This window comes from Hippocampus comes, unplaced genomic scaffold (genome assembly GCF_001891065.2).
Source record: "Hippocampus comes isolate QL1 unplaced genomic scaffold, H_comes_QL1_v1.1 scaffold82, whole genome shotgun sequence".
NCBI lineage: Eukaryota > Metazoa > Chordata > Actinopteri > Syngnathiformes > Syngnathidae > Hippocampus > Hippocampus comes.
Window position 1 is genome coordinate 1,259,287 of NW_017805135.1, and position 26,876 is coordinate 1,286,162.

Below are 26,876 nucleotides of genomic sequence, written 5' to 3' on the forward strand. Positions count from 1 at the left end.
AACCCCCTGTTTTTTTTTTTTTGTGTGTGTGTGTGTGTGTGTGTGTGTGTGTGTGTGTGTGTATGTGTGTATGAGAGAGAAAACCAACACTCTGAAAACAGATTGCGGATAAAGTGTCATTACACGTGATCCTTGGGGTGATTTTGATGAAACCATTTCACAGGCATGTTTAAAAAAATGCCTATTTGTCCTTTCAAGATAGTGTACCTCTTTTTCATGCAGGTGAGCAGCTCTGACGCTAAACCAGGCGATAAAAACAAGGAGAAGAAGCAGCCAAAAGAACATTCAGATGGAACCGCAAAAGGGGTGAATATCCTGACTTTAAATTTCAGGCAAAATGTGTTAGAAGGCAGCATGTTTTTTGTTTTGTTTTTTGTGGTTGGCATGTCTGCCAAGACAGGAGTGAGCAACTTAACTTGAAGATTAGTGCTATTAAAAAAAAAAAACGGATGGATGCATTTCCAGCAGGGGTTAGGCACCAAACTCTGGCACAAAAGTCAAAATCTGGGAGTAATTCCCTAGAGATGCCACAAGATGACGACAAAGTATTTTTTTCTATTGGACAAGGCTACCAGTTCAACATAGATGCTAGACACCAAACTGCCACTAGATGGTGTCAAAGATATATAATCAGACGTGACTTTGGCCTAAGGGTTAAAAACAGGGAACGGGTGAGTTATTCAGCAAATAGAATAAATATTTGAATTAACAAATGTCGAACTGCAACAATGCAGGGGTTTGCAGTATTAATTAACCAAGACCTTTTTGGCAGCTGAAGGCCTGGCCGGCTTTTGTCGATGAGCGCCTCAGCCTCTACGAGGTGCTGAAGAAGGAAAGCGATGCCCTCCGGGCCAAGAGAGCTTCAGAGGGGAAGCCCATCACGGTGGAGCTACCCGATGGGCGTCAGTTGGCGGGCACGTCCTGGGTCACCACCCCGTACCAAGTGGCATGTGACATCAGGTAAATATTGTTGCTGATGGAAAATAAATACTTGGTCAGCGCATTATTGAATTTTTTTTTTTTCTTTTTGGCCTCCAGTCAGGGTCTGGCTGACAACGCAGTGATATCTCGAGTGAACGGGGAGCTGTGGGACTTGGACAGACCTCTGGAGCGCGACTGCTCGCTGGAGATTTTACGCTTTGAGAATGAGGATGCACAAGCAGTGAGCAAGACAGACTTTCGCGTCACTCTTTGATATCGTGGTTTCCAAATGGGGCTCATATGTAGGGTTCGTCAAAGTACAAGACCCTCAATTTGGTCAAAATTGCCACTTCAAACCAAACTGTTTTTCCCAATTTTAAGCATCAGTCATTGGGATGTTTGCATGTGTCATATTATGAAAGAAACATCTACCCAATTTTGTGTCAGTTAGTGGAAGTGGTGCCCAGAGGAGATATTTTTTTTCTTCTTGCTTTCTAATATTACAGTGGCCCTTGACCTCTCTATTTGATGCATGGCAGCCGATTTAGGTCATTCCGACTTATCTGCCAAGAATATTATGTTTTATAGTTGTTTGCACATATCCAATATGTTAAGCAGCGAAGGGAGATCCAATCAGTACAGCTTGTCATAATACAAAGTACTTTACGATTGTTTTTCCTTGCAGGTGTACTGGCACTCCAGTGCTCACATCCTAGGCGAAGCGATGGAATGCTTCTATGGTGGCTGTTTATGTTACGGACCCCCCATAGAGAACGGCTTCTACTACGACATGTTCCTCGATGGAACAAAGTGAGATTATCTGCCAAGCAACCCATGCGGTTTTGTCAAAAATGACAACGGTGAACACAATGACATCATTATTCAACTTTTTTTTTTTTTTAATCTAGGAGCGTGTCCAGTACCGACTTTGGGGACCTGGAGAACTTGTGCAAGATGGTGGTGAAGGAGAAACAAGCCTTTGAAAGGCTTGAGGTTACCAAGGAGACGCTGCTGAAGATGTTCAAGGTGAGAGAGATGTTGCGAAACATGAATACGAAGAGAGCCCAAACCTCCACGAAGGCTTTCACGCGCCACCAACCTCTGTCATAATATGACATGGTTACAGTATGTGTGCTTTCTCTGTAGGGGTAGTGTGTGTGTGTGTGTGTGTAGAATTTGGAAGAACAAAATTATGATGGTTTAAGGTGAGGCTAATCTTTTCGAGACATCTGAAAATTGCAACTGACTCAAAATCACCCGGATTATTAGTAGTTGGGTAACCCGGATGTTTTTTATTTTTCCAGTACAACAAATTCAAGTGCCGCATTCTGAACGAGAAGGTCACCACACCCACGACCACAGTTTACAGGTTAGTTGCTGGAATACAGGACTGTGGTGAACATGATGCTTGCTTGCTTGCTTCTTCTTCTTTAATGTTTGCCAAGCTAATCATTATGATGGGTCTTGGATAGATGCGGGCCCCTTATAGACCTCTGTAGAGGTCCTCACGTGAGGCACACCGGCAAGATCAAAGCCATGAAGCTCTACAAGGTGCACCTTTAAGAACTTTGTGCATTGGCCATTCACATCAATGGATGTACAGTTTTAGCATCTTCTCTCTGTTTCTCTGTCTCTGTTGTCAGAACTCTGCCACCTACTGGGAGGGCCGCTCCGACATGGAAACGCTGCAGAGGATATACGGGATCTCCTTCTCTGACTCAAAGATGCTCAAAGAGTGGGAACGCTTCCAGGAGGAGGCCAAGAATAGGGACCATCGCAAGATCAGCAAAGTAAGTTGGCGTTCACTTGATGAGAAATGTATTTGTATTTGAAACACCACAACAATTTATTGTAATGGGCAGTAGTGGTAATATGCATACATTCTAAAGAATATTTGAATGTTTTGACACTTGTATTAATATCTGTATTTTTTTTGAGAGGCGGGGACGGGGGAGTTTGAATGCTCTCTCCTTGCCTGCGTAGGTTTTCTCCGGGTACTCCGGGTTCCTCCCACATTCCAAAAACATGCATGGCGGGTTGATTAAACACTCAAAATGGTCCCGGGGTGTGAGTGTCAGCGTGGATGGTTGTTCGTCTGTGTGTGGTCTGTGATTGGCTGGCAAGTAGTTCAGGGTGTCCCCCGCCCACTGCCCGAAAACAGCTGGGATAGGCTCCAGCACGCCCGACAACCTTGTGAGGATAAGCGGGTTACAAAATGGATGGATGAATTTCAATTCAATAAATTGCTTGTCATTCAGCAGCAGGACTCACTCTGCTCCCTCAGTTTTGACCCCATTTTGAAACTGCTCTAGTCATCCTCGCTCCCCAGTTGGGTCCCCAGCATGGGGTTGGTTGCACAAGGCAATTCCTCACTAGCGACCGCAATTTTTCACCTTCTCAGCAAGAGCCATCGAGTTGCCACCAGTTTGGTTGTTTTCAATGTCAGCACTGTGCTTCGTGAATATCAAATCCCGAAATGTTCATAAAGGTTGTTTGTTTGGTGTACTTGACAGGATCAGGAGCTGTTCTTCTTCCACGATCTCAGTCCTGGGAGTTGCTTCTTCCTGCCGCGCGGAGCTTACATCTACAACACCCTCATAGAATTCATCAGGGTGAGAACTGTGGCATGTTGAACATTTTGTTTTACGTTATTTTGCATATTTTAAAGAAAGTACACATAATCGAATAGCATTTAGTAGATTCAAGGCTAAAAAGAAACCAGCGATGGATATATAACCATAAAATGACTTATATTTTGTGTAATCCTGACAGCAGTGTATTTTTAAAAATGGCCATGACTCATGACCACGTCAAGTTCACGAGATAATAAAATTCTGAACCTTGAAGACTCAACCATACTCCTTTCTCAAAACTCAAACAACAGAAACAACCCTGAGGTGTGTGATTTGTGCATTAGTTTAGGAATGTTTTCCTCGTAGCCTCATATTAACTTTTGCCCTTTTGATGGTAAGAAAAGCCGCATCTAAATAGTTGAGCAAAGTCATCCTTTTATCAAATTTGAGAAAGAGACGGGTTTCTGACTGGGAACAGATCCGATCACGTGTCATTCGGTGGAACATGTACCTGTGACATATTTCTCCTTGACAACTTTCACAGCCCGAATGAGAACGCAAAACGAGGCCAAGAAGGTCTCTCACATTGCTCGGCTTGTTGGAGCAAAGCTGTCGTAGTGTGACTGTGTCACTTCCACCATTTCCATCAGTTCCCCCTCCACGACACATGTCGTCAATGGATCTTGGCAACCCACCTTCGGGCAAACATTATCAGCTTATTTCCCACTGGGGGGGAAAAAAAATTATTATTAGACCCTTCAAAGGGTAAATTGCATTTTTGCACAAGTGAAATGGAGAGTAGCGGCAGCACAGAAGAATAAGCTAAACGAATCATAAATCCCTACAATATCTGTGAGCATATTTACCGTATAATATGGAGTATTAAAATGCACATGAATAAATAAACACTACCATGAAAAGGAGGTGAACAGCTGCAAAAATAGGCAGAGGCATTTTCAGTAGCAAAAAAAATGCACACGTGTATACATAGCCTGTGTGAGAAGGCGATATTAACGGTCAAGCGGTGGAGTGACTATGTGACTGAATAAAACATTAAGAGAATACGATGCTATCAAGCATACGATAAATGCAAATGACGATTATATGTAGCATCTGCTGAGACCTATAAGATAAGTGTTGAGGCCGCTACAACGCGGCGGCATAAATGGGTATCCGGTGTTAAATTTCAAATTGACTTTCACAGGCTTTGCTAGCTGTCTTCTTTCCATTCTTTTTTTTTTTTTTCTTCAGTCTAACCAAAAACAGAATGTCACCAGCCATGACCAGACTCTGAATCTGACACCGAATACTTAACTCCTCATGGTCTTTGCGTTGAAAGCAAGTGTTGCTGTCGAGCATTCCGATTGTTGATGATATTTGTGTGTTTCTCACTTAGGCTGAGTATTGGAGAAGAGGCTTCCAGGAAGTAGCCTCCCCCAATATCTATAACAGCAAGCTGTGGGAGACGTCAGGCCACTGGCAGCACTACAGCGAAAACATGTTCTCCTTCACCGTGGAGGACGACACCTTCGCACTCAAACCCATGAACTGCCCTGGACACTGGTTAGACCACCTCTTCCTTGCTTCCCCCCCCCCCCCCCCCCTTTTTTTTTTTTTTTTTAAATCTCATGATTTAATTTGCTTTCTTTGCCGTGTTTTCTGCGCGCCAGTTTGATGTTCGGCCATAGGCCTCGCTCGTGGAGGGAGCTCCCACTCAGGCTGGCTGACTTCGGGGTCCTCCACCGCAACGAGCTATCTGGAACGCTGACTGGGTTGACCAGAGTGCGACGTTTCCAGCAGGATGATGCTCACATTTTTTGCACCATGGATCAGGTATTGTATGCATGGTGCAATCCATTAGCCTGCTATGCAATGTTTTGGAATGTGGGAGGAAACCAGAGTTATTATTATTAGTTTTTTTTTTTTTTTTTTTAAACTTATTTGCCACAAAATGTTTGTACTCACTTTGATTATTTCCAATGTTTTCCCCTCAGATCGAGTCTGAGATGAAAGGCTGCCTGGACTTCCTGCGCAGTGTCTACACCGTGTTTGGCTTCTCCTTCCAGCTTCACCTCTCCACCCGCCCGGAGAAGTACCTTGGTGATATTGCGGTGTGGAACCAAGCTGAGAAGGTATCTATCGCTGGTCAGGATCTAACGGTTCACGCATTCTGATTCAGTTTTTTTTGTGGTACGGAATATTTGGCGCATGACAGAGATGCACCAGATCTACCTCAAGTTCAAAACGCTATTTTGAATACAGCCATTTTTATACACGTTGCTATGAGCATGCACCCCAAAAAAAAAAAAGTTTATCGTGGTGATTGTTGCTTCACGGTGTATTCCTTTGATGCTTTTGAATGTGTGACTGACTCATGTTTGCCAGCAATTGGAGAACAGCCTCAATGAGTTTGGAGAGCCTTGGAAACTGAACTCAGGAGATGGTGCATTCTATGGGCCCAAGGTCAGCTCACTCAAAAGACATATAGTATAAGAATGTGTACGTTAACACTTACGTATGCGCTGTTATAGATTGACATTAAAATCAAAGACGCCATTGGTCGTTACCACCAGTGTGCAACCATTCAACTGGACTTCCAGCTTCCCATCCGCTTCGACCTGACCTTTGTGGGGTGAGACGCCCGATCGAAACACTGACACAGTGCACACGTTTTGATTTACTGACCGAGCTCTAAGGATGACCTTTTAATCTACTTGCCCAAGCAAACAGGGCTTAGCCACACGGATTACAGACGCACTGGTGAGAAGTGCTTGAAAGACTGACCGACTCGATGAACGCGTCAATGAGCGACTGACCGACTAACATTCTCATTCAATAATAAACTTAATAACTGAATAAATGACTGAGGAGCTAGCTGGCTGATTGGCGATTGACTCATTGAATTATGAAACCAGTGCCTTGATGGCAATCTCAATAATTGGCTCCCAGTGATTCAACAGGGCCTAACTCAATGAATGACTAACTCAATGACTGATTAACTAACTGACTTCCATATTTAACTATGTGACTCGGTGATTAACTAACGCTACACTGCATCAATGGCTGAATGATCCAGTGAATCAATGACCAAGTTATTGTTCATTTTTGGTTTTTTTGGGTGTATGTTTGCAAAGACATGCTTTGACCCCCCCCAGCAACTTCCAACGGAATGCCCATGGGTATAAGATTGAGACAAAAGTCAGCATTAATCTTCTTAATTCCAATTATGCCAGCTTTCTGTGAGCAGATATCGATAGTACTGACTTATTGGGAGCTGCACACACCTCTCCCCGCAATGTCTCAGTTGTCCAGACGGAGTCGGAATAAATTCTTACGCCAGTCTTACTACAGCCATTCAGTGTAATTTTGCTTATCTGGAGTGCAAGCTGTGGAGAATAAAAAAAACTTTGCGTGCTAGAAAAACAATTGACTGCACTTTGGGAATCAGCCTGCCAATTTTAGTTTTAATTTGATACCCAGAGGGAAAATTCAAAAGAGCTCAATGACTGAATAAATCGTTTGCTTGATTTTGTGACTGATTTTGTACCAGACTCAATTTCTCAATGATTCACGGAATGACTGACACCCTCAGTCTCTTGCTAACTCGACTTTAACCGTATCTTGTCTCTCAAGACTGCCTGGTTAAGGATGATGTTGAGTAGTTTACGCCCATACAGGTATAGTTATTTTTTTCTTTTCTTCATTTGACCTACAGAAAGGATGGCGATGACAAAGCTCGTCCTGTTATCATCCATCGGGCCATCTTGGGCTCCGTGGAGAGAATGATTGCAATTCTGACAGAAAACTATGCTGGGAAATGGTGAGTGACTTTCTGGTAACAGTACATAAATAAATTAATGATAATAATAAAATTAGTAATAATGCTCCCCGAACATTACGCTTTTTGTGATACTTGTCCCGACCACCAGGCCCCTTTGGATCTCTCCAAGGCAGGTGATGGTATTGCCTGTCAACCCATCTTGCGAGGAGTATGCCAAGAAGGTGAGTCCCCTCGCTTCAGTCTTAACCACAACAAAGAGCATCTCCTTGAGGTCACCAAAAGCATATGGGCACCGTTTCTTGCTTTTTAGGTGTGTAAGCAGTTCACAGATGCAGGCATGATGGCGGATTCTGACCTGGATTCTGGGTGCCTTTTAAATAAAAAAATCCGCAATGCTCAACTGGCCCAATATAACTTCATTCTGGGTAAGGTGTTGCCTTGACACGAAACAAAATCAGTATTTTGTTAGTGTTGTAATAGCTTCAAGAGTCAAACAGTGGGGAAAATAAGCAATAAACAAAAATCCCTGCCAAAATTTCCTTGATGATAAAGATATACAGAAGCCTTGTTCCAAGTAATGGCTCAAAAAGGTGCAATAATGGCATCTGGTATGAAGGCCATACTCCAGAGAGAAAGGGTGAGGAAGTCATTTTTCGTGGATTTATTCCATGTCTGACAAAACCAATCCAGTTGTCAGCCATAATTGAATCTTAACTTTTGTGTCTATTACATGCAGAATATTGACTGTTTATATTCACCTAATTATTGTTATTTTTTTCTTTACTTTTTTAGTACAGTCCCTACATTGAAAATATTAGCATTAAACCATTTTGGGCTCACTTTTCACATCACTCGTTCATGTTGCTCGTTTCACAGAATTTTAGACTGTATTAGACTCAACAGTTGGTCTGATTTTCCCCTGAGTTTTGTGCTGGCTAACACCCCATCAGTGACAAATTCACCAACACCAAGCGGGGGCCATGTGCTAGGGGAGCTGTGTTACTTGGCATGAACCGGTGTTGATCTCGTCATGCCTTGGCAGTGGTCGGCGAGAAGGAGAAGATGACCAGCGGCGTCAACGTGCGTACCAGGGATAACAAAGTCCACGGCGAAGTATCGGTGGCCGATGCGCTGGCCCGCATGAGCCTTCTAAAGCAGGCCCGCTGCCGAAATGCAGAAGAGGAGTTCTGATGGTGCTTGATGAGCCAAGCGGGGTGTCTGAGTACCTCAGTCTTCCCCAGATGAGAATAGAATTGCTGAAAAAATGTCTCATATAAAAGTGGTACTGGGAATGTGTCTGTTAATGGGGCAAAATGTCACTGTGATTGATCAGAGAGGGTTGGTGGGTTCAAGAAATGTGTTTGTCGATTGCCATTATGAATGATGACGACGTAACTGGCCTGCGGTCTCTGTTTTGAAGGGAAATAAATTAAATGTTGAACTGCATCTTGTTTTGTTTTTGTACCCTCCAAAAAAGTCAGGCATTTACCTTATCAAGACTTATGTTACCTTCATTTCAGTGTTTCTTCCGACAACTGGTTAGTTAGTGGTTTAACCCTCCTTTTATGTTGTGGGTCAGATTGAACCAGGTTAAAGTTCAGTTAGAAAAAAAACATTTGTAAACATAACAATTGATCTAATTTTTTTTTTAATTAAAAAAATGCAAATTTTATTTATATCATTTATTTATTTTCAACCCAGTTTAACACGTATGGCACATTAGCAATGTTAAGTTTTAGAATTAATTCCATTGCTCTAATTTTTAAGGTCACAAAACGTCATATTGATAAGCATGTCTGATGTGGATGTTTAAAAAAAAAAAAAAAACCTAACATTTGAGAAGTGAATCCTCAGTATGTTTTTCAACAGCGTCAAACTGATAATCAGTATGTAAAAGCCAAACCTTTCAGAGAAGAAATCATGAGCTGCTGTTGTTGTACCTCATGTGGCCACAGAGAGCAACAATGAGCTTCATTCCACCAACCGCTACAAGCAAGCAACCAAAGAGAAAAAAAGGAGGAGGACGCAACAAGGAAGACAAGCAAGGGATAAATGGCTTGTCAACAGTGGCGACCTGACAAGGGACGATTCCTCAAAAGCTACGGAATCGGACTCCTCTTGTGTACGGACCTTTTTTTGCAGTGTGTCAATGGTACGTTCCTTCCGTGCTGACTGTGAAAGTTTAAAATGTACATAGAAAAGCGCACAGTAAGCGGATCAGGCTAAAACTCAAAACGGCTAGCTAGCTGCGCCCGGGGGCTGCTTGTCCATCAAATGTCGCATTTCACATATGACGTAATTAGCTTTTTGTGATGGTTATTTCGATTTAAGCAGTGATTTGTCATGTGCAAAAGATCGACTGTAACCACCATGATTGATGCTTGTGTTTGCCCGTTAAGGATATCTGAGCTCCCCGCACGTCGGCCAGGATCCCTCGTACGCCAGAGAAGCCCAACATGGCCCGGTTATCACCAGCCCGGTGGTGCCTGCTGCAGCCACGGGTAGTCTTCATTCATTCACGTACTATGCTGTAGTTGTGTGTTGTCTTCCTTCATGTGCAAGGCATTACTGCTTCAGTTGTACAATTCTTGCTGGGGTTTGATTCCTGGTCAATGCATTGAGGGTTTCTCTCCCTCAGCCATACTCTTTGCTTGCATCGCAAACAAATGTTTATACACAAAGCTCGTCCTGTTATCATCCATCGGGCCATCTTGGGCTCCGTGGAGAGAATGATTGCAATTCTGACAGAAAACTATGCTGGGAAATGGTGAGTGACTTTCTGGTAACAGTACATAAATAAATTAATGATAATAATAAAATTAGTAATAATGCTCCCCGAACATTACGCTTTTTGTGATACTTGTCCCGACCACCAGGCCCCTTTGGATCTCTCCAAGGCAGGTGATGGTATTGCCTGTCAACCCATCTTGCGAGGAGTATGCCAAGAAGGTGAGTCCCCTCGCTTCAGTCTTAACCACAACAAAGAGCATCTCCTTGAGGTCACCAAAAGCATATGGGCACCGTTTCTTGCTTTTTAGGTGTGTAAGCAGTTCACAGATGCAGGCATGATGGCGGATTCTGACCTGGATTCTGGGTGCCTTTTAAATAAAAAAATCCGCAATGCTCAACTGGCCCAATATAACTTCATTCTGGGTAAGGTGTTGCCTTGACACGAAACAAAATCAGTATTTTGTTAGTGTTGTAATAGCTTCAAGAGTCAAACAGTGGGGAAAATAAGCAATAAACAAAAATCCCTGCCAAAATTTCCTTGATGATAAAGATATACAGAAGCCTTGTTCCAAGTAATGGCTCAAAAAGGTGCAATAATGGCATCTGGTATGAAGGCCATACTCCAGAGAGAAAGGGTGAGGAAGTCATTTTTCGTGGATTTATTCCATGTCTGACAAAACCAATCCAGTTGTCAGCCATAATTGAATCTTAACTTTTGTGTCTATTACATGCAGAATATTGACTGTTTATATTCACCTAATTATTGTTATTTTTTTCTTTACTTTTTTAGTACAGTCCCTACATTGAAAATATTAGCATTAAACCATTTTGGGCTCACTTTTCACATCACTCGTTCATGTTGCTCGTTTCACAGAATTTTAGACTGTATTAGACTCAACAGTTGGTCTGATTTTCCCCTGAGTTTTGTGCTGGCTAACACCCCATCAGTGACAAATTCACCAACACCAAGCGGGGGCCATGTGCTAGGGGAGCTGTGTTACTTGGCATGAACCGGTGTTGATCTCGTCATGCCTTGGCAGTGGTCGGCGAGAAGGAGAAGATGACCAGCGGCGTCAACGTGCGTACCAGGGATAACAAAGTCCACGGCGAAGTATCGGTGGCCGATGCGCTGGCCCGCATGAGCCTTCTAAAGCAGGCCCGCTGCCGAAATGCAGAAGAGGAGTTCTGATGGTGCTTGATGAGCCAAGCGGGGTGTCTGAGTACCTCAGTCTTCCCCAGATGAGAATAGAATTGCTGAAAAAATGTCTCATATAAAAGTGGTACTGGGAATGTGTCTGTTAATGGGGCAAAATGTCACTGTGATTGATCAGAGAGGGTTGGTGGGTTCAAGAAATGTGTTTGTCGATTGCCATTATGAATGATGACGACGTAACTGGCCTGCGGTCTCTGTTTTGAAGGGAAATAAATTAAATGTTGAACTGCATCTTGTTTTGTTTTTGTACCCTCCAAAAAAGTCAGGCATTTACCTTATCAAGACTTATGTTACCTTCATTTCAGTGTTTCTTCCGACAACTGGTTAGTTAGTGGTTTAACCCTCCTTTTATGTTGTGGGTCAGATTGAACCAGGTTAAAGTTCAGTTAGAAAAAAAACATTTGTAAACATAACAATTGATCTAATTTTTTTTTTAATTAAAAAAATGCAAATTTTATTTATATCATTTATTTATTTTCAACCCAGTTTAACACGTATGGCACATTAGCAATGTTAAGTTTTAGAATTAATTCCATTGCTCTAATTTTTAAGGTCACAAAACGTCATATTGATAAGCATGTCTGATGTGGATGTTTAAAAAAAAAAAAAACCTAACATTTGAGAAGTGAATCCTCAGTATGTTTTTCAACAGCGTCAAACTGATAATCAGTATGTAAAAGCCAAACCTTTCAGAGAAGAAATCATGAGCTGCTGTTGTTGTACCTCATGTGGCCACAGAGAGCAACAATGAGCTTCATTCCACCAACCGCTACAAGCAAGCAACCAAAGAGAAAAAAAGGAGGAGGACGCAACAAGGAAGACAAGCAAGGGATAAATGGCTTGTCAACAGTGGCGACCTGACAAGGGACGATTCCTCAAAAGCTACGGAATCGGACTCCTCTTGTGTACGGACCTTTTTTTGCAGTGTGTCAATGGTACGTTCCTTCCGTGCTGACTGTGAAAGTTTAAAATGTACATAGAAAAGCGCACAGTAAGCGGATCAGGCTAAAACTCAAAACGGCTAGCTAGCTGCGCCCGGGGGCTGCTTGTCCATCAAATGTCGCATTTCACATATGACGTAATTAGCTTTTTGTGATGGTTATTTCGATTTAAGCAGTGATTTGTCATGTGCAAAAGATCGACTGTAACCACCATGATTGATGCTTGTGTTTGCCCGTTAAGGATATCTGAGCTCCCCGCACGTCGGCCAGGATCCCTCGTACGCCAGAGAAGCCCAACATGGCCCGGTTATCACCAGCCCGGTGGTGCCTGCTGCAGCCACGGGTAGTCTTCATTCATTCACGTACTATGCTGTAGTTGTGTGTTGTCTTCCTTCATGTGCAAGGCATTACTGGTTCAGTTGTACAATTCTTGCTGGGGTTTGATTCCTGGTCAATGCATTGAGGGTTTTTCTCCCTCAGCCATACTCTTTGCTTGCATCGCAAACAAATGTTTATACATACAGGATAAACCTTAAATCTCTTCGCAAGTCAAACGAAAATTTAAAAGCAAAGATGACATGGACTCATTGTTCATCACGGCACAGTAATGTCATATTTTCGCAAATACATCTACAATAGTTACTTTAATTTACGAATGATGCAACTTATAAGGGTGTCCCATGTCTCCAGGTTTTATGAATTCTGAGGTTTTTACAGCCAGAGGTGGCCCAAAATTAGGAGCAGGCATCTACCTTCATATTTTATATGCAGGAAGAATTATTCCTTTTTACATTTCTGTCTTTGATTGCAGCTTCTCCCGCTGGTAATGATGAGAGCTATGCCTTCAAATGTCCCAGTGGGGGACTTTGCACTCGCTTGCCCGCTGATTGCGTGCAGTGCAATTATCAACACAATTGCACCTACGGGAAACCAACTTCCTTCTCCTGTAAAGCCAAAAAAGGCATTCACTGTGTTGTGAGTTGTTTTTTTTTCCTCCTTTCATTTTTTTTTTGAGTCATCATTCCTTATTGCATTGTTTCTTGTGTCTCAGCCCTGATTTTAATTTTGTGCTTTGTTTAGGGAGAGTTTGGCCAACAGCAAAGCAACTTCTCTCTTTCCGTCACCTGTCAGTTCTGTTGGCAGCTGGACTCGAGGCAGTACCGCTGCTCCAACTCCACCAGTTGCATGACTGTGGCCTGCCCCCGGCAGCGCTACAATGCCACCTGTGATGTCTTGGAACACGTTCACTGTTTAGGTACGCTTCTGAAGAATCCTTGCAACACGCTTGCTTTGGTTTGGCGTTATGCATTTTTTTTTGGTCATGTTTTTAAATGAAAATGCGGAGCATACATTAACATTTTATCACCGAAAGTGCTCTGAAGTGTTTGAAATGCCTTGCAATGAAATGGAAAAAAAAGTTCCAATTAGGTATGGAATGATAACCGGTTTGATGATTAACGTTGGTTTTAAAAGGTCATGGTTTCAGTAACAGTTAATAATGGCAGTCACTGATAATGAGCGCTTTACTTTTTGGAGGGGACGCCTAAGCAGGTTACAAGATGCTTGGCTGCTTACAATGTTGAGTAAACAAGCCACCTCTATGAAGTTAATTGTCTCCAATTAACTTTTTTTTTTTTTTTTTAGCAAAAAGGGAAAGGAGGAGGAAGGAGTTAGCAAGACGAAAGAGGCGCTTCAAACACGGGTGCCTTTTTGCTCTGTTAATGGGCTTTGTCCTAAAGAAAAGAAAAAGAATGATGCCAGCGTGTTCTCATTAGCCTCAAGGGCAAAATGAGTAGTGCACAGTTCTGTTCTAAAAACAGCTCACCAGTGATGGGACACTGTGATTTAATGAGGAGAATTAAAACAGTAGACACATGTTAACATAGATGAATGAAATATATTGTGTTCAATGTGGGGGGGAAAAAAATGCTGCTTTTATTCACTCACATATTTAAAGGGGGAAAAAAGTCATTTTAGAGCTGTCATTTTAATACTATGATACCATGAAACTAATATTTTTCGTTATGGTTATCATACCATCCCAATCTGATATTGGCCTGTGCTTTGTTACAAAATTATGATTTCATTGGTCTGATTTTTTAAAATTATTTAAAATAAAATGCATCTGAGTTTGATATCATTTAAAAGTTGGAATTTTTAGAAGATTAAAGCTCCCTTTAGCACTTTTGACACCGTGACTGTTCAAAACCATTGTATACCATCATACCAGACAAAAATGTTATTTTGTTGTTACAGGAGGGAATTCAGTTTTATGAGGAACAAAGTCACAAAAAAAAAAATAAATTTGATAAAACAATTCTTTTATCAAAAAAAAATAAAAATAATTAGCCCCTCGGCCATTGCAAAACTCCAATGGCTTAATTTTAAGCATGTAAGCATGAGCTGCTATGTTACGTCTACTCACACTTGTTTATTTGTAGGCAAAAGGCGTTTTCAGAAGCGTTTGTATTGCAACTGGACTGGGGGATACAAGTGGTCCACGGCGTTGGCGCTCAGGTATAATCAAAGCTTACAAAAGACTTTATAATACCTTTCGTGGGCAACCTGCTTATTATTTTTTTTTGTTTGTGTCCACTATTGTGCAGCATCACACTGGGCGGTTTTGGGGCGGACCGCTTTTACCTGGGCCAGTGGAGAGAGGGTCTGGGCAAGCTCTTCAGCTTCGGAGGACTGGGCATTTGGACTTTGATAGACGTGCTTCTCATCGCCGTGGGTTACGTGGGCCCGGCGGACGGTTCTCTTTACATCTAAAAAAAAAACCCCAACAATGTTACGATGTTTGAGACACGGCTCGTGCTCCAAGGATTGATGATCTACTGACACTGCGTTGTCAGTACCTCCCCGGCATTCCCATCTGCTAACACGCAGGAAGTGTTTTCCTGCCTCACACCCGAGGATGAAGATGAGTGTGTGCCTGTGCATACACACACACTCACGCTCACACACACATACAGCAGCTCCATCCCAATCAGCCTCCTCTGGTGCGAGCGTGCAGATGGAGTGCTGCACTGCCACCAGGAACCGGCAATTACATCCTGGCGGGAGCTCGCTCCGTGAAGGCAGCTGCCAAAATGGTCTCAGACCGCCAAACTGCGATGGCTGGTTTTCTTTCACCGAGCGCAAGGTGGATAAAATTGACGCAGACGCCATCAGGTGACATGCTGAGCGATACAATGTGTCACAAATGTAAAGAACTTCACCCCCTGCCCGTCACTCTACAGTATTGTCATAAAAATATTATTTCGGCAAAAGTTGATCCTTTCACACTGCCGATAAAAAAAAAACCTGGCATTTTTATCAGCATTTTCTAAATAAATTACGCCCTCGCGGAATAGGTCGGTGAAGTCAACCCAGCAAATTTCTGGCATCAGAGGTAATGTCAGAGCTGGAACAGAAGTTCAGGCCACAATTATAAGAAAATAAATCCAAGGATGGCTTCTCTATTGTTGGAAATCATTCAGCCCCTCTCACACGACTGCTAAAAACTGTCCTTTTCTCTGTTTTTAAGTATAGCACCAATGCCGAATGGCGGGGATTGAGTCAACTCAGCACTCTTGCATTTTCAGCGGTAGTGTTTGAGCTGGAAGAGATGTTCAGGCCACAGCTGTCACAATTTTCTCTCATTTTGCTAACTGGAGCTGTCATCAACTTTGCAATGCGGCCAACATGATCTCTTACTGTGCGTTTGTCCAGATTAACACTAATTTGTCACACTTCCTACTATGATGCAAATGCACAACTGATCGGATCATAGGATTTGACAGGAAGTGACGTCATAAGCAAGCATATTCAGAGCGCTAACCCTCCTCTCACCGCGGGACCTTTTCTTGAAAATGTTTGCCATGTGCAATTGAATGTTCATGTGTGTTTAATTTTTTGTTGAAAACACTGTAAATAACATTTCCTGAGTTGTGTATAATAAAATCTTATCAAATCTGTTTTTGCCTGACTGCAACCATTTTAATATTCAGTGATGCAAACTAAGTTTTCCGCTAATGGAGCACATGAGATTGCGTTGGAAGTACAATATGATGATTATTGTAAGGCGAAAAGAAAAAAGATGAGTCTGTTTGGAAATTAATGTGGGAGTCTTTGAATGAATTTTGCTCTGAGATTAGAGGAAAATTAGATATAATGGTCGACGGGAGGATGCGGAGGGGGCGTAACATTAAACCATTATCCCTCATAATCATGATAATCCCATTTAATCATAGCCTGGCAATTACATGCAGCATTCCGTAATGAGGATGATAGCGTAATCATGTGCGAATGATGTTTGACCACAAAAAGGGCACTTTTTGGGGGGGTCTTTTTAGGAAGAAAAGAGAACAAAGTGAATTCATTCCTGTTTCATAAAAGGCATTCACCCACTGTCATCTTATCGTTGCCAATGCGAAAACATTTATTGTGACCGACCTCAACGGACCTTCAAGTCCACCAATTCCTCTCATCCATCTTCTGTCGTCGTGAAACGGCGCCCCGCGGTGTCTCCTCTGCGGTTGCCATGGTGCGTTCCGAGCCTACCTTAAGTTGTGGAAACTGCAGTCTATAAAAAGCCGCTGCCGTCCCTTTACTTTGGACTCTTTCTTTCCTTCTCATTTTGTCCTTATAGACGCTAGTTGATGGGGCACGAGGGGCTTTCTTTCAAATAGTCACAGCGTAGCAGCATTTCATGCGTTGTCTTGACAAAAGAAGCTTATTTTCATGCGAGTGACATTAATGTGTGAGAACCCAAACATCATTTGTGCGGTCAGCAAGCAACATATCTTGCATTGTCTGGACTACAGAAGCGTATTTCTATGGCTGTGGCATCAGTGTAGGACAAAATTTCTGAATTCACCATTTTGACTGCAGTGGCTTACTACTTTGACATGTCAAAGCAAGCGGAGTGATTTAAAACTTTTGAGCAGTATGCATCATATCTTGCACAGTTTTCACCACAGCTGTTATTCTGTGGCAGCAACATAACCAAATGACTGTCCACACTTCCAACTTTCCAACACCTAACAAAAAGCCTCCGTTTTGAGCATCATATGTACTAGATCTGCTTACCGTGATAATATGGAAGTTAACTTGCAACACCTTGAACATGTGATGCCATTCAAGTTTTTCTTCACTTGAGTTCAGCGAGGCAACAGGAAGCAGTTAGTGTTGACATTTTCAGTATGACAAAAAGCCGGACGGCAAACTGATCTACTCATTGCATCGTGGCATGATGCCAGAACTGTGCCTAAGTTTATTTTCTTTTTGTACGACCATGACATTAAAGTAGTATTATCCATGCGTCATGCATGTGATGCAACAAAACGATTGAGGATTTCTCTCCCGAGTCAAATCGGCACCATATCATGCAACCGTCCTTTAAAAGTTTTCACTTTGCTCCATACAGCCTTACTCTTACCGACTGTTTCTATCGTCGCATGATGTCAACACTGCGCTTGTATTTCTTCTTTCCGAGCTGAGCCAAGCACAGCAGCAAGTAAGTCATTCCTTGAACGCCGACATGATCTCATGCCTAACCTTTAATGCCACACCTCATTTGAACAAACATGTTTTAGGCCTGGTGCAGCTGAATGATTTCTCTTTCCATTCCAACACTCTTGTATGACAACTCTGCATTCCAACTCCAACCATTTCGACAGGTGAGCCATCAAGTCAGTAAAACGTGCCACAAACAAAAGCATACGTGCAGTTTTAGTGCTTTATTTGCACGACAGGATTTGCACTGTACAAACAACCCCAGCTCAGGTGTAGAGCAAACATGGGAACATCTCTTCTTGCTCGACCTGAGCATCCCTCACCCTCACTCTGAGGAGAAATTAAGTTCTGTTTGAGAAAAAAAAAACCCTCAATATAAATAAACAAAAGATACTTGCTGAAAAAAAATTATTCACGGCTAAAAGAGGCCCTTCCATTGCCAAAAGTAGATCTGAAATTAAATGATAAAAGTGTAAATTAAAAGAGAAATGACCTGTCCAACCCGGAGAGAGTATGGGCTTGCTTTCAAGGGGAAGTCAACGGAAAAAAAAGTTTACAATAAAGTTCTATGCGGCCCCACGAGTCCAAACACAGTATTCGAATTAATACTGTATTAGTGGAATATTAATTATGTCGAAAAAAACAAACAAACAAACAAAACAAAAAAACCCGAAAACGTTTTTTGTCCATCTCAGGTGACGACCGATTTGCCACTTGCTGTCGAATGAAAATGATGTCACAGTTGCTCAAGGGCTCAAATAACCAATCACGGCTAAGTTTGCGAATGTCACATGACCAAACAGGTGTGGCGTGATTGGTCATTGCCTGCGCAACTGTGATTTTATTCTCAGTCGACCGCAAGTGGCAAAATGGCTGCCCCCTGAAAAGGAGAACAAACGAGTGGACGTGCTGCTAAATTCATCTTCCATAAACGCAACATACAATCGGAAAACCGTGTTTAGACGAGTGTGGCCGCACGTAACATTATTGTCAACAATTGTTTTTGTTGACTTCTCCTTAAAATAGCATGTCAAAATGCAGACCGACACAAAAAAGGCAGACTGTGATCTCCACGTACATATCAATACACCAATCCATAGTGTGAGGTTGTCACACATTAGGACAGAACACTTCGATTTAAAAGAGGAGGGTCATTGGGGGCAAAAAACTCCCAAAAAAAAAAAAAACACAGCTCCTTTGACATTTTTTTAGATGGATGTAGGGGAAGTTCTCTTGAAGCAACAACAACTTAAATCCACTCAAATTTCCATTAGCAAAGAACTAATGTCACCAAGTCAACACAACATTTTGTATAAAAATAGAACAAGCCACTCAACAAACAAAAAAAAAGAAAAATAGATCTACAGTGTCAAATAAGAGGCGAGGGGGCCGCTCAGGTTAGGCACGAGCAGGATGCATTTTACACGTCAAGTCTGGGTGGCGGCACTCTTGCCTCTCTCGGCGAGCGGCCCGCAGTGGAACCCGCGGGTTCCGTCGGGGCCCCGCGGGAGCCTGGTGACGCCCGGGGGCAGGCCGTCCGCATTCTGGATCTTGCGGCCCAGCATCGGGCTCCCCACCGGACTGCTCTCCTGTGAAGCCACCTGCTTGCGCCTTTGCACCCACGGGCTGCCCGACGGCGTCAGGCTGCTGTCGGACGAGTAATCGGCCCAGCGGCGCCCGGGTTCGGGGCTGAGTCGGCCCTGGCTGGCTAAGGGCGATTTGTGGGAGTGGGCCGATTTGCGCTGGAGGCAGGGACTGGCACGGGGGCTGGACCACGGACTGTTGCGGGGTGACAGGTGATTGTTCTGGAAGGCAACACCTGCGGCCGTGGGGCTGAGCTTGTTGCAGGACTGGGACTTGCGGGCCGGCCGGGGCGACGTGGGCGTGCTCTCCGTGTCCGAGGAACTGCAGGCAGAGTCGTCCGCGTGGTATTGTAGCTCTCGGACTCGGCTGTTGAGCGAGCGGCTTTTGCGCATCCCTGTGGGGGGTGCGTCCTCGCTGGGCCGCTCCTTCTGGACTTTCTTTTTGGGGGGTTTGGTGCCAATCAGGACCACCTTCAAGCCCGGCGAGCCGCTGCCGCCATCCGCGCCACCCACGGCCTCGTTGGCTTTGACGGCCGCCTCCACCTCCTCGAACTCCACAATGGCGCACTCCTCGGTGCCCAGCTGGGCGTAGCGGCCGCTCAGCCTCTTCAGGTCGGCCGGCAGGTCCTTGCCGGGTTTGAGGACGCGGACTGACGCGATGGCGCCGTATGTCCCGAAGGCTTTGAGCAGCAGCTTCATCAGCTGCTCCTGCTGAGCGGCTCCGCTCTCGCCGCCCCCGCCTCCGTTCTCCGTGAGCTGGGCCAGCTCGGGCCAGCGATGCAGCTCGCTCAGCAGCAGCATGCGGCTGGGCAGCGATTCGCTGGCGAAGACCGGCACGGCCGATTTACGCCGCACCTTCCGGCCCTCGTCGTTGAGCTCCAGGAGGTTGGATTGTCTCAGGGCGAAAGCAGTCGTTCTCCAGTCGCGAGTCAAGTGTTTCACCTGCAAACACAAGACGCTCGCATGACATGGCTGAGACTGTTTCAATAACATTTAGTCAGCTTTCGTCAAAATACCTCAAAGATAGGCAGACTTTCAACATCGTACTTTTGCTTCTTGAAAGTGTCTTGGCTCATGCAAATGAGTGACTGCTCACCCCACCCCTTTTTTGTTATTTGCCCCCCCCCCTTTTTTGTTATTTGCCCCCCCCCCTTTTTTGTTATTTGCCCCCCCCCCTTTTTTGTTATTTGCCCCCCCCCCTTTTTTGTTATTTGCCCCCCCCCCTTTTTTGTTATTTGCCCCCCCCCCTTTTTTGTTATTTGCCCCCCCCCCTTTTTTGTTATTTGCCCCCCCCCCTTTTTTGTTATTTGCCCCCCCCCCTTTTTTGTTATTTGCCCCCCCCCCTTTTTTGTTATTTGCCCCCCCCCCTTTTTTGTTATTTGCCCCCCCCCCTTTTTTGTTATTTGCCCCCCCCCCTTTTTTGTTATTTGCCCCCCCCCCTTTTTTGTTATTTGCCCCCCCCCCTTTTTTGTTATTTGCCCCCCCCCCTTTTTTGTTATTTGCCCCCCCCCCTTTTTATGTTCCTATATTTCTTCCTTTGATAATCTTAATAATAATATATTGTATGTATCCCCCCCACCCTGGGTGTATTTGGGGTGGGGTGGGGGGGATTTATAGACTAGTGGTCTTCAACAACCAGTCCGTGGCCCAGTACCAGTCCGCAGAGAAACAGAACCCCCCCCGAAATCCCTCCACCTTGTCGATTACCTTCCGAAGGGCAATCAAGCCGCTATCTGTGAGCATATTTACTCCACCAGACACAGCAGAAACGTACACGACTGCAGCCAATCAGAGTCCATCTTTTCTTTATAACTTTGGTTTGCAAATTAAAGTCGACAGAATGTGCAATGGGCAGTTTAACGCGCAGGTATGGCGCTATCTCCGGAGCGACGTGGAGGACTAAGCCATGTCGTCAAAAACATGGCAATACAACAAACCTGTTGAATAATTTGTAGCACCCAAGTGACGAAATGGAAAGCATGAAAATGCGAGGAAAACCTGCCCATGTAAGCATCAGCAGTTTAACTGCCAGGAACTAGCTGACAACCACTGACAAAAGCAACAATCAATATCGCCATGGTTACCTTTTTGAAGGAGGTCAACAACTTGACACTGACAAAGCCCAGCTTGTTGCGTCGCACGTGCTTGAGAAGGAAGGCGTCATGCTCCAGGTTTTCGTCCGACAGATAGTACTCAATCTGGGTCACCAGCTTGTGGATGAGCTCTGGGTCAGGGGGCTGCCAGCTCTCTTCCTCCAGCTCCCCGCCGCTGGTCCCGGCACCACTGTGGTGAGACAATATAATTGTGTCATTGTCAGGACAAGACCAGAAAATCCCTGTACATGTCATTCAGACCTGTTGCTGTTCTACTGAGGTCCTGTTGAGGGATCAATATGAGAAATGTCACACCAGAATTCCATCGAATGGATTTTATGAGGCACTGCCTCACCTTAGCCCCGATGCACGTAGACTGCAACAGTGAAAAAGAGGGCATCGAGCCTTAATTTTACCCAGGTTTTTGGGGAGTTTTACCCAAATTTCATGGGGAAAAAATTGTGTTGTTTTGAAGTAATCTTGCTGCCTGAAGAGCAGTCAAATACATGACGCATTGATCTAAGTAGAACACTGATTTAGTGGTTAGCAGTCGACCACACAGTCGACAAGTTCCGGATTGAAATCTCGGCACCGATGTTGTGTGATCAATTTTTTTTTTCTCCGAAGAACCGTTTTTGGACTATTTCACCCCCAAAAATATTCTGCTTTTTTTTTGTGTAATATTGGGAATTTTCTTTTAAATTTAATTGTTCTGTAATTGTACAGGAATACATCCTGCACAAACCAATTACGTCATTTGCGTATTTTTCCTGCAATATTTTTGTATTAGTCCAATATCCTTTGATTTTTTTTTTCCTGTATTTTTGTCTATCTTGTATTTTGTATTTTTTTCTGTAAGATGCGGGTAATTTTTCCAATGTTTTTTGTCATCTATAGTTCCATTTTTTTTTAAACATATTTTCAGTCAGACAAGAGTGGGCAAGTCTTGACTGCGTTTTTGTCTTGGTTCAAACATTTAAGTATGTTTTTAATTTAATGTTTTTGGTATGTTTTGAATTATTTTCTGATATTTTCTGTTATACTCATAATTTTCCTCTAACGTTTTTTTTAACATTTTCTCATAGTTTTGTATCTTTGCATTCGTTTGTTTTAATATATCTTTTTTTTCTACTATGACAAATGTTACTTAAATCACCCTGTGCAGTTACCAAAACATTTATGATGGCAACAGTTTATTTCCACTATTTTCCAATTTGGAAAGAAAAATGGAAAGAACACATCATGTTGTAGTGTAATGGACAGCTTATGATTGTTGGGACACTCTGGATGATAACATGTACTTAACTGCATGCGTGGGAAGAGGGCTCTCCCACTCTCACAGAATCTCCTTTTACTACATTTTGCATTCAACACAATCACTTTACTAGTCGTTGACGTAACCTGATTATTGCGCAACCCCCCCACACAACCCCATCGCTCCAGCGAGACAGTGAGTCACAGGTCTTGGTGCCAAGACCTCTCCATCTGAGAGGTGCACGGTCCCAATGTTCCCTTGGAGAATAGGCAGCAAAACTACTACCTCACTCCTGCTCTAGGGGAATTTTAACGCCAAGTCTCGTACAAACAAGCAGAGGAGAAGTAAGGGGGGGACTGAATTAATTTTTGTCAGGATGACTCATCTCCTTCCTCCGCATCCTCTTTTCATCCCCCATCCATTCCTCCCTCCCTGCCTCCCTCCCTCTCTCTCTCGCTCTCTCTCAGCTTTCTAGCAAGCTGACCGCACAGCTGGCATAATCCTTCACATGAGTCGTGTGAGCCTCTTTGACAAGAGGGCGCCAACATGAATCAAAACCGAACAGTTCTGTGGAATCTCCAACATCCAACCATGGACATTCCAGTGTCTCCCACTGGAAATAAAGCAAATGAAAACAGAGATAAGTGAACCCCCGCATTCTTCACAAATTCATTTTTTTCCCCTGTGGAACCTAGCATCATAAATTAATCTGTATTTGTGCTGTCCCCAGATTAGCCACCCCCCCTGAGTCTGCCTCGTGTAGTTTTTCTCCATGGAATGGCTATTAAGATGCTTAAGCTAACACAGGGGGTCTCGTTATGGCTTGACGACTGCTATTTTTACAGTTTGCAAAAACAACATACTGTACACGGTCACTACGTATTGAGTGCCTTTTTTTTCCGAAATTAATCCGTAAATCATTTATACTTAAGGGGAATGTAAATTGGGTTGGAAATGATTTATTGTATATTTTCAGATACAGTATAGGCATGTATAAACCCATTTGGGAGAGGGTAATTGCTTGTGCCCCCCCCCCCAACCCCCTTCCACACACAGGCACGCACACTCACACACACACGCACTATTGGCAGCTGGGCTTCTCCCCTGTCCCACTGCAAAAAATCATCTGTTTAGACAAGCTTATTCACTCTGACCATAAATCAATCCATTTTGTTTTATTTTATCTTATTTTATTTGATGCTGTTTTTAACATTGTATTTGTGTTTTTAGCTGCTTGTTGTAAGGTGTCCTTGAATGCTTAGAAAGGCGCCCACAAATAAAATGTATTATTATTATTATTATTATAACAACAGATTCTCTGTCGGAAATACACCAGTGAACACCCAGCTGGCAGCTACCAATCCTCTCATCTCCCGACACCCGCAATAAAAACGGCAACGCGACCACACAAGGAGGTGCCGCACAAAGCACTGTGTGCTATAAAGCCATCCGGGCGTGGCCACACTTTGTGCTCAGACAGTCCAGGTAAGAACTTCTCAAGAGACGGGCTAAAAATAGCAGGCAGGGACGCAAGGGAGGGTTGGCGGTTGAGATTAAGGTGAAGGCATCATCCTTTATCTCCCTCGGGTGTCTGGTAGTCCAGTAACACTGAGCCATTCCCGCCAGACCGCTCGGGCAGTCCTCGAGTGCAAGGATTTTACACGCTTCCATCGCCTCATACAAACGCGCTGTCCGTTGGCTGTTGCTGCCGTGCCAGCCCCTGTTGAGCATGTGGTTTTACTCGAGCAAAGAAAGCCAGGAAAATCTGCTAGTCTACACTTTCACTCTTTTCTATTGAAGCAATGGGTTGAGAAATGAAAACTCAAGTCGTAATCATTCATAATCGTTCCATTGATCGAGATTCACACTGTGGGGTGTTTTTAATGGCAAGGGACCATTCTGTTAGAAGTGCATTAGGTATCTTTTGTTGTCACGCGTTCTCCATCTAAATACGCAAATAATGTCATTTTCTATCATCCAAGTGACTCCAACTGCAATCCTTCCCACACTACCAAATGAGACCAAAACAGCCTTAGAAATATAATTATCATCGGATTGTCACTTAAGCCACGCGGTGCTGAGCAGCCAGAAGAGAGAGGCTCGAACCACTTTTGTTGCAACCTCTGTTTTTATAGTGATCACATTTGTGTATTTGCTATCACTGGCCAACAAAGATTACTTTTAATGCGCATGGAAATTGCCGCATATTAAAAGTGACTGAGGCAACTTTTGTTTCCACATAAACTGGATATCAGGCGTCACGAACCTTTTTGGAACTGAGAGCAACCAGTTTGATACACACTTGTGAAATAACACTTTTCTCAAATGACAGTTAATGGCGCTAATGTTAATAGTTAATGATATTCCTCCATGTTAAGACACCGATCATGTTACTAATTTAACAAGGTAGCAAACTGTGTTTACGTTTTCAAAAGATCATTTTTACGACATTGCTAGGTCATCACTTGCGAGTTATTTTTAGAGCACCTGGTTCCTTGGGGGTTACCTGGTACTCGCAGGCAGGGCGCTGCTTACAACACCTGCTTCATATGAATATGAAATTAATGGCATTTTCCAGTGTAGAGGTGATTCCAAATGCATCTCACCCATTCTCTCAAATGGGCACACAACAGGAATTATGTCCACATTTTCTTTTAATACAGGGTAGGACAGAATTGCTCAAACCACGAAATATTTTGGAACAAGTTCCACTTCTGGTTCTGTGTTTATCATGTCTTTGCCATTAGTGACATCTTAAACAATACCACACCAACATCTGACATTTGTCGTTATTTTTAAGGCATTGGGTGTGGCACCTAATGCTTTAAAAACATCCCAAATCACAATTGACTCAACTCTTCAAGTCAGATGGACACCCACAGTCTAGTTGAAGTGGCACTAGCACATGTTTTTTAAAACCAATACCAACTTATTGTCACTTCAGCCAAATTGTTCTATGTGTGTTTCACTTCCAATTCTAAGGTTAGTTGCCATCACTTGCACCCCCCCCCCCCCCATGATGTAGTTTGGGGGGTATTTTAAATAGGCAGAATTTGCCTCATATTAAAAGCACAGGACATAACGTATGTGTCCCACATATAAATATGAAATATATTGAATTTTCTGGTGAGGCAGTAACTCCAAACAATGTTTTCCCACACCCCCAAATGTGAACAGAGTTCCTCAACTGCAGTAGCTATTTTAAATGAACAACTTATACTTGATTTTTTATAGGTTAAAAATAAATTACATAAAAACGTCCGTATAATATTCCAGTTTGTTTACATGCTTAAAATGCAAATAAGCAGATGAATGAGTTGGTTCAAAAGCCGCTTACTCTAAAAAGTGCCGCGAGGTAACTACTTGTGAATCGGCTGCCTGTACTACAAAAACATGAATTGGAGGAAAACGAGGTTTAATTCCAATTCAAAACTCATCTCGCTTCAACTCATGACACATGAGATGAGCCGAATTGCGAAATAAGTAACATTTGAACTTAAACAACGGTGAGTTTCTTTTTTAAATCAAATTTACCTCACATCAACTTTTAAGTGTCTCATCGTGTATGCGTGAGCGTGTTTCATGACCAACCTCGACTTGTCGTGTTTCCCGAATTCGTCCTCGCTGCAGCTGCCGCCGATAAAGTCGACATGCCCGGGCGAGAATTCCTCGGGCTCCTCGTCCTCTGCCGCCTGGATGGCCACCGTGATGGTCACCGTACCCATCTCCTGAGAGAGCTGGTGGTCCACGGTGATGACCTCTTCGGACGAGTCGGGGGAGCACGGGCTGAGGCTGAGACTGGGGCTCAGGCTCGGGGTGGGGATCCCCGCGGCCGCGCTCATGTTCGCCCCCGGGTCGGTGAAGGCGCCTCCAGAAGTCGAGCTCGAGTCAAGGAGGCAGGCGGGACGTGACGCCGATCGACTGCTACTATAGCCGAGGAGGACCCACGGAGCTCCCAAGACGCGCTCCACGGCTTGCCACGCGAGACCGACACAGATCCGAGCGTCCGACGGAGCGGCCTGCGGAGCCGGCGAGACGCAGCCTGGAGCTGGAGAGGCCGAAGGGCTGCAAGGTGAGGAGGAGGCAGCAGCAGCACCACCACCACCGTGTACAGCCGCGGCTACTGCGACTACTTCCTCATATGTAAGAGGCTTTGTAGCTCGGAAGCGAGCTCTGGGATTGGACCGTGGCGGCGTCTGTTCGCACTCACTGGCTCACAAGCACAGGCTGACACACAGCCAGGAGGGGGGCAGCAGGAAGGAGAGGGAACGCATGAAGGCGTTCACC

The 26,876-nt window shown here is 43.9% G+C and overlaps 3 protein-coding genes across 4 annotated transcripts in view; 2 read left to right on the top strand and 1 right to left on the bottom strand.

The window, feature by feature from the left end:
- tars3 (threonyl-tRNA synthetase 3) overlaps positions 1–8,721 on the top strand; it is a 10,049-nt gene extending 1,328 nt beyond the window's left edge. Inside the window, exons 2-19 of the mRNA XM_019866764.1 lie at positions 223–306; positions 773–960; positions 1,039–1,162; positions 1,607–1,731; positions 1,830–1,947; positions 2,226–2,290; positions 2,394–2,472; positions 2,565–2,711; positions 3,435–3,533; positions 4,891–5,057; positions 5,165–5,327; positions 5,489–5,626; positions 5,880–5,957; positions 6,026–6,126; positions 7,210–7,314; positions 7,424–7,496; positions 7,586–7,700; positions 8,318–8,721. Coding sequence (XP_019722323.1) covers positions 223–306; positions 773–960; positions 1,039–1,162; positions 1,607–1,731; positions 1,830–1,947; positions 2,226–2,290; positions 2,394–2,472; positions 2,565–2,711; positions 3,435–3,533; positions 4,891–5,057; positions 5,165–5,327; positions 5,489–5,626; positions 5,880–5,957; positions 6,026–6,126; positions 7,210–7,314; positions 7,424–7,496; positions 7,586–7,700; positions 8,318–8,466 — 2,118 coding nt within the window. The 3' untranslated portion in view covers positions 8,467–8,721. The remainder of the gene's footprint in view (positions 1–222; positions 307–772; positions 961–1,038; positions 1,163–1,606; positions 1,732–1,829; positions 1,948–2,225; positions 2,291–2,393; positions 2,473–2,564; positions 2,712–3,434; positions 3,534–4,890; positions 5,058–5,164; positions 5,328–5,488; positions 5,627–5,879; positions 5,958–6,025; positions 6,127–7,209; positions 7,315–7,423; positions 7,497–7,585; positions 7,701–8,317) is intronic.
- A 545-nt stretch (positions 8,722–9,266) lies between these two features.
- tm2d3 (TM2 domain containing 3) lies at positions 9,267–16,118 on the top strand. 2 transcript variants are annotated; one of them, XM_019866795.1, is made up of 6 exons: positions 9,267–9,427; positions 9,675–9,776; positions 12,971–13,134; positions 13,240–13,414; positions 14,601–14,676; positions 14,766–16,118. In XM_019866795.1, the coding sequence occupies exons 1-6, from the start codon at positions 9,328–9,330 to the stop codon at positions 14,929–14,931; spliced, it is 783 nt and encodes a 260-aa protein (XP_019722354.1). In that variant the 5' UTR covers positions 9,267–9,327; the 3' UTR covers positions 14,932–16,118. The 2 variants fall into 2 exon arrangements, with proteins under 2 accessions (XP_019722354.1, XP_019722353.1); XM_019866794.1 differs by lacking the exons at positions 9,267–9,427; positions 9,675–9,776 and adding exons at positions 11,993–12,153; positions 12,401–12,502.
- A 2,743-nt stretch (positions 16,119–18,861) lies between these two features.
- larp6a (La ribonucleoprotein 6, translational regulator a) overlaps positions 18,862–26,876 on the bottom strand; it is an 8,628-nt gene continuing 613 nt past the window's right edge. Inside the window, exons 2-4 of the mRNA XM_019866558.1 lie at positions 26,181–26,798; positions 21,326–21,524; positions 18,862–20,183 (exon numbers count right to left, since the gene is read on the bottom strand). Coding sequence (XP_019722117.1) covers positions 19,086–20,183; positions 21,326–21,524; positions 26,181–26,798 — 1,915 coding nt within the window. The 3' untranslated portion in view covers positions 18,862–19,085. The remainder of the gene's footprint in view (positions 20,184–21,325; positions 21,525–26,180; positions 26,799–26,876) is intronic.